This window comes from Nansenia antarctica (genome assembly GCF_963989245.1).
Source record: "Nansenia antarctica genome assembly, chromosome: 10".
In the NCBI taxonomy this organism is placed as follows: domain Eukaryota; kingdom Metazoa; phylum Chordata; class Actinopteri; order Argentiniformes; family Microstomatidae; genus Nansenia; species Nansenia antarctica.
Window position 1 is genome coordinate 25,026,548 of NC_137680.1, and position 7,500 is coordinate 25,034,047.

At 51.0% G+C, this 7,500-nt stretch overlaps 1 protein-coding gene across 1 annotated transcript in view; it reads left to right on the plus strand.

The window, feature by feature from the left end:
* Positions 1–7,500, plus strand: part of cep162 (centrosomal protein 162) — a gene marked incomplete at both ends in the record, with an annotated part of 49,258 nt that overhangs the window by 15,190 nt on the left and 26,568 nt on the right. The window contains 6 exon segments of the mRNA XM_080541115.1: positions 2,059–2,170; positions 2,403–2,484; positions 2,963–3,088; positions 3,194–3,290; positions 4,509–4,596; positions 5,047–5,198. Of these exon segments, the coding sequence (XP_080397241.1) occupies positions 2,059–2,170; positions 2,403–2,484; positions 2,963–3,088; positions 3,194–3,290; positions 4,509–4,596; positions 5,047–5,198 (657 nt within the window).

Consider the following 7,500-nt stretch of genomic DNA (forward strand, 5'->3'; position numbering starts at 1 on the left):
AGGCTTCTGCTAGGCCTCAACCTAGGACACATCTACCGCTGCTCATTTTTTTGGCCTTCTATAGTACCTTGGTACGCAGTCAAGTGACATTGAATGAGAGCTCCTGATAGGGTCTCAGTGTGTTTTTACTGACAAGTGAGGATATCCTGTACAAGAATCTAGTTCTATGGTTAACTTTTTTGATTACTTTTGCTGCCATTTTATCTCCGGAAAGATTTGCCTCTAAGATGGAGCCCAGGTATGTAATATCCTCTTTTCTTGTGATATTAATGTTACCCACTTTTATTTTAAAATGTTCAGCCTTTCTGAGTTTAGATGGGGATCCGTATAGGATGGTTTCAGTTTTACCTAGGTGTATTGATAGTTTATTGTCAGCTAGCCAGATGCAGATTCTACTCAGTTCAGTGCTTAGCGCTTTTTCCACCTGCAATATGTCCCTGCCAGAGACCAGCAGAGCCGAGTCATCCGCGAACAGGAACAAATTGCAATCACATGCTGATGACATGTCATTCACATATATTAGGAACAGTAAAGGTCCCAAAATGCTTCCTTGTGGAACGCCCGCAGGTCACTGGGAGGGGGGGGGACAGTGTTCCGTTCACACTAACCACCTGTTCCTCCCCTCTAAGTAGGATTGCATCCAGCTCACCGATGTTCTATCGAACCCAATTGCTAGATGACATCACTAATGAAAATTGCATCAGTTTGTTAGCTTTTTTTTTTAATATAACTTCATGTACTGTATGTTTTAAATGTTTAAATTCTGTGTGTGTATGTGTGCGTGTGTGTGTGTGTGTGTGTGTAGCCAGTCTTACGGCCACAGTGGGGGCAGTGAGATGGAGGCTGTTCAGGAGGCGTACAGGCAGATCAGCCACTCTGTGGAGGAGGACCCCCACCCCCCTCCAGGACCCCCACCCCCTCCAGGACCCCCACCCCCCCCCTCCAGGACCACCAGGTCCTTAATGACATTCATGTAAACACAGACTCCGGAAAAGTCTCCGTTTTGGTGTTACTAGACCGTAGTGCTGCCTTTGACACTGTAGACCACAACATTCTAATAGATAGACTAAAAACCTGGGTAGGACTTTCGGGCACTGCCCTAAACTGGTTTAGATGATACCTACAGGACAGAAGCTTTATGTCTCCATTGGCAACTTTGTGTCCAACCAAATTAAAATGGCATGTGGGGTTCCCCAAGGGTCAATCCTTGGCCCCCTCCTATTCAATCTCTACATGCTTCCATTGGGACACATCATAAAAAAGAAGATAATTGCCTACCACAACTATGCGGATGACACTCAAATCTGCATAGCCCTCTCACCGAACGACTATAGTCCCATCAACAATCTCTGTAATTGCATTGAACAAATAAACGCCTGGATGACACAAAACTTCCTCCAACTAAACAAGGACAAAATAGAGATAATTGTATTCGGTGCACCTGACAAAAAGTTATTGCAACACCTGATTCTCTCTCTCTTCAAACTAAAAAAACAGGTCAGAAATCTTGTGTAATCTTGTGTAATTCTAGACTCTGATCTAAACGTCAACAGCCACAAAACTCTATATTTGCTTTTATTCATTGTCATTTCTATTTTCTTACTATGCTCCTCTTGCTGTATTTTATAATGTATGTAAAGCACTTTCAATTACCCCTGTTGTATGAAATGTGCTATACAAATAAACTGTAAATAACCCTCCTCTCCCTTCCCTCCCTCCCCTCCTCTCCTTCTCTACCTCCCTCCTCCTCTCCCTCCTCTCCTTCTCTACCTCCCTCCCTCCTCTCCCTCCCTCCCTCCTCTCCCTCTCTCCCTCCCTCCCCTCCCTCCTCCCTCCTCTCCCTCCCTCCTCTCCCTCCCTCTCCATCCCTCCCTCCTCTCCCTCCCTCCCTCCTCTCCCTCCCTCCCTCCTCTCCTTCTCTACCTCCCTCCCTCCTCTCTCTCTCTCTCCCTCTGCTCCTCCCCTCTCTCCCTCCCTCCTCTCTCTCTCTCCCTCCGCTCCTCCCCTCTCTCTCCCTCCCTCCTCTCTCTCTCCCTCCGCTCCTCCCACCCCCCCCAGGACCACCAGCCCTCCCCACCCCAGCAGCAGCCTCCCTGGCTGGGCAGAGAGAGGGGCAGCAGCCCTGAGCCCTCCAGAGCCACACTCAGACCCGCCTCCACCACAGAGTCAGGTGGGTTAGCCTCCTGCTCTGATAGGCTCCTTGGTCAACCAATCAGCTGGTTGATAGTCTTATATCTGAACCTATTAGAAGCGTCTTTTTGAAAACCATGATTCATCACATTTCTACAACCTACAGTGTTCAACAAACCACCTTTATTGCAGGTGTGTTTAAGGTGGGATATGTCTTGATAAGAAAAGGTGTGCGTGTGTGTGTGTGTGTTGTGTGCGCGTGTGTGTTCCAGAGCTGCCTACAGCAGAGGAGTTGATGAGGCCCATCAGACCAGACATGGAAGATTCTAGAGGGTTCACCTTACAGCCTGTTAGGTGAGGGGGGGGGGGGGGGGGGGTAGGGGAGGAGGGAGGGAGGGGAGGATGGAGGGAGGGAGGGGAGGTGAGAGGAGGGAGGGAGGGAGGGAGAGGAGGGAGGGAGAGGAGAGGAGAGGAGGGAGGGAGGAGAGAGGGATGGGAGGTGAGAGGGAGAGGAGGGAGGGAGGGAGGGGAGGAGAGAGGGAGAGGAGGGAGGGAGGGAGGGAGGGAGGGAGGAGAGAGGGAGAGGAGGGAGGGAGGGAGGGAGTTGAGGGAGGCAGAGGATGAGGGGAGGGGAGGTTGGGAAGGAGGGAGGAAGATGAGGGAGAGACAAGACAGAGGGAGGGGAGGAGAGAGGGAGAGGAGGGAGGGAGGGAGGGTGGGAGGGAGGAAGGGAGGGAGGGAGAGGTTGGAAGGAGGGAGGAAGATGAGGGAGAGAGAGACAAGACAGAGGGAAAGGAGGGGTGTTAACAACTCATGCTGTCTGTTTCCACAGCGGAGCCCAACCCCTCCCCACCCCCAGAGCCCCCCCCTCCCCCCCCGGACCCCCCCACCCCGGAGCCTCCAGCACAGCCCCCCCCCCCTCCCTCCCCGGACCCCCCACCCCGGAGCTACCAGCACAGCCTGCACAGGGCCCTGGGGGTGACCTGGGGGGCCACAGAGGCCGGGGAGGGAGAGACTACCCCTCCACCCCCCCCTCCCCCCCGCCCCCCCCCAGACCCCGCAGCATCAGAGAGGAGGTGCAGAGGCTGATGCAGCAGGACCAGGAGGTGGGGGCGTCCTCCCCCAGGCAGCCCCCCCACAGCCAGGCCAGGACACGCCAGGTGAGGAGGGAGGGAGGGAGGGAGGGAGAGAGGAGGGGGGGGAGGGAGAGAGGAGGGGGGAGGGAGGGAGGTAGGGAGGGAGGGAGGGGTGGAGGTGGAGGAAAGAGGGAGGGTGGGAAGAAGAGAGGGAGGGAGGGAGGGAAGGAGAGAGAGAGGGAGGGAGGGAGGGGGGGAGGGAGGGGAGGAGGGGGGGAGGGAGGGGAAGGAGAAGGAGGAGGGGGTCACAGACCCAGCCACAAGATGGCCGTCACTTTGGAGCTATGAAATAGGTCGGGGGGGTATGTTTAACACTAGAACAGCCGTGTCTATTTTACCTAGCTATAAGAGTCGCCTCAGGGGTCAAATGACCATAGTCTTTACAATGGGAAGCTGCTATTTACACACAACGACCACTAGTTGGCCGTCTTGTAAATGAGAGAGAGAGAGAGAGAGAGACAGAGAGAGACAGAGAGAGAGACAGGAGAGAGAGAGAGAGAGAGAGAGAGAGAGAGAGAGAGACAGAGAGAGACAGAGAGAGACAGAGAGAGAGAGAGAGAGAGAGAGAGAGAGAGAGAGAGACCACCTGTCAGAGGTGTCAGTGATATGAATGCAGATTCCTAAAATCCCAGTGAGAAAGCAGAGACAGTACTTTTACATTTACATGTTTGGCATTTAGCAGACGCCTTATTCCAGAGCGACTTACCATCGATACATTTGACTAAGCAAGTGAATCATCAATTCACCAGTCCTATCAGGAAGAGTAATATGCTGTGGCTGTGGTTCATGAGGTAGAGCCGGCGTCTAATGATCGCAAGGTTGGCAGATCGGCGGTTCGAGCCCCGGCTGGCCACATGTCGAGGTGTCCTTGGGCAAGACACTGAACCCCAAATTGCTCCCAGTGAGCGGGCCGGCGCCTTGCATGGTAGCTTCCCGCCATTGGTGTGTGAATGTGTGTGTGAATGGGTGAATGAGAGGCCGTTGTAAAGTGCTTTGGATAAAGGCATAGCTATAAGCGCAGTCCATTTAATCTAGCTCAGGCCCGGGGCCATTAGCAGTCTCTGTGATAGAAGGAAAAGGTTGTTTTTTTTCTCCTCCTCTTCCAGCAGTGTTTTCACACTCCCTTCATCTTCAAAGTCCTCGCTGTGAGAGAGAGAGAGAAATAGAGAGAGAGAGAGAGAGAGAGAGAGAGAGATATTACGTGTATTGATAATAAAAGCAATTCTGATTCTTATTCCTCAGGCTCTCCGGACGGACGACCGTAGCGGGGTCCTCTTCATCATCATCGCTGAGGAAGGCCACTGCCCCTCCTCCAAGGAAGGGGAGGAGGGTGGAGGCCAGACCTTCATCATCATCATCATCAGCAGCAGCCCCAGCCCCCTCCCTGGCCTCCAGGCCCTCCGGCCCAGCCAGACCAGCCAGACCAGGGGCTGGAGTAGCAGCCAAGCCCCAGAGGAAGGCTCCTAGCCTGGGCACACACAAGACCTCCAGCCCCATCCTCCCCGCAGAGAGGGGGAAAGGTTAGAGAACATCAGAGAGCACACACCACACACACACACACACACACACCACACACACACACACCACACACACACACACACACACACACACACAGACAGGGAGTGTGACATGCCTGTGTGTGTGTGTGTCTGTGTCTGTGTGTGTGTGTGTGTCTGTGTGTGTGTGTGCGTGTGCGTGTGCGTGCGCGTACACGTACGTGTACGTGTACGTGTATGTGTGTGTGTGTGTGTGTGTGTGTGTGTGTGTGTGTGTGTTCCAGAGGGTCTGAGGGTGAGCAGTGACCTGGTGGCCTCGGTCCATTCCTTCGCTGCCTTCCTCCAGCAGCAGGTGGACACCAGCACCAGTGCATCATGGGAAACCAGAGGTCGTCAGGGGGTCACTAGTGAGAGGCAGCGACCTGCAGAAGGGAAGGTGAGTGGTGATACACACACACACACACACCCACACACACACACACACACACTGCCCCCTCCCCTCCCCTGGCCATTCATTGGAGGAGAGAGTTCAAGGCTCCGCCCCTCAGGTCATTCATTGGAGGAGAGAGTTCTAGGCTCCTCCCCTCAGGCCATTCATTGGAGGAGAGGGTTCAAGGCCCCTCCCCTCTGGTCATTCATTGGAGGAGAGAGTGTGGAGCGCCGCCCCTCAGGCCATTCATTGGAGGAGAGGGTTCAAGGCCCCTCCCCTCAGGTCATTCATTGGAGGAGAGAGTGTGGAGCTCCGCCCCTCAGGTCATTCATTGGAGGAGAGGGTGTATGACTCCTCCCCTCTGACCTTCCCCTCCAGTGAGTTTGGCCTCCAGGAGAGGGACTAGCCTCTTATCCACCGCCCCGGGTCGGGTCTATGTTTAATATAACAGATATAAAGAGCTTACCTTTATCAATAATGTTCATCGATGTCGCAAACCATTCATTAGATTCCATTCTAAACGTCCAAAGCGGTCTTTTCGTCGGCCGGTAAAAACAGTGCGAGTGAGAAGCCCTTGTTCACATCCACGTCACATAGGAAAACCAAGCATGCTTGGTTTCAACCCCCGAATTTCCATATCATTGGTCCTCGAAAGTAATTTTTTCCGCCTCTGCTCAATTCTATTGGCTCTGACGCTTCAAATGAGGAGTCAATCATGACATTTTGACCAATGGGTTTGGGAGAAATTTGACTGCGTAATCTGACCTGGTGTGAAAAAGAGGCGGGTGCGCCATAGGGGCGCACAGACAAGCGCGCACGAGGGCCCTGCTGGTTGGAAACAGAGTCTAAACAGTTGGATTTGAATGCAATTTATACCTATAGTGATATGTCAATGAAATATAATCAATTTTACAGTCTTTATACATGAGAAAGTCTGATACACTGATGGTGACAAAATGTCTGCCTAAACATACCTGTACTAAATGATTAGTACCTGTATTAAATGAATGTGCAATAACACTATGTGCAATATGACAACCCTAGTCGTCTATCTGTACAGTATAGTATAGTGGATAGTGTACATAGCCTTTATTTATGTAAACCAGCTCCTTCCCTTCTTGTGTTTTTGTTTTTGTTTTTTTCTTTCCTAACACCAGGGGAGCCACCCCTCCTAAATTCCGTTGTTTGGTACCTGTACTATAGCAATGACAATAAAGACCATTCATTCATTCATTCATTCATTCATTCATTCATTCATTCATTCATTCATTCAAAACAGGTACAAAGTTGCATTGGCTCACATTACTAGCATCTAATTTGGCACAAGTACTCATCAGACCCTGGAGTACTGATTCTTAGATGATTTGGGCTTATTCAGTCAGGTTTCCAAGCTAATATTCACTCTAAAAGCTGTTGTTTTTTTAGGCAGAGAGTGAATTTGAGATTTTTCACAATGTTCTAGCTCTATTTACTCTGACACAAGTAACATATATTTTGATTCTGACACTTCTACAGTCACCCCACAGGTGTTAGCTTTCATTTGATACCAAGATCATTATGAAGGCCCTTGTGATTGTGGAGATATTCTATATTCACTTTGGGCATGTCATTTCTAGCAGAAAACCTGAAAAATAGGGCTGAGAGCCCTTCAGGCAGTACCCTACACTTATCCTTCCCCCTCGCCTCTTCTCCCTGCAGGGGTGGTTGAAGAGGGAGTGGGAACGGATGGCAACAAGGGGGATAAGAGGACAACATGTTTAAATCTCTCTCCTTCACCTCCTCCTGTCTGAGTAAATCTCTCTCCTTCACCTCCTCCTGTCTGAGTAAATCTCTCTCCATCACCTCCTCCTCTCTGAGTAAATCTCCCCCAGAGTAAATCTCTCTCTCGCCTCCTAACCACAGCGATCTGGTCCATTAACTACTGACGACAGTGGCAGAGAGGGAGAGGGAGGGAGGGATGGGGAGAGAGGGACAGAAGGAGAAGAGATGGAGAGAGCAAGGGAGCAAAAAGCGAGAAGAGCAGAAAGACAGGATCATTATTTAATCATAATTTAATTATTTAGTCATTTAACAGCAATATTAAAAAGATGGTCTTGACTTGAACATATTTGTTGAGGTTGAGAAATGTGAAAAATCCATTACAATTTTCCAGAAGGTCGACATTTCGGAGACGCAGCTTGTGTTCTCTCCCTGTGAGGCGTCAGAGTAGAGAGCTTTGTCTCTAACAACAGATACAAGAGTCAGCACTGCTGACCATGACCCTGTACCCACCACCAGATTACACACTCACACACTAAAGGTGCATGAA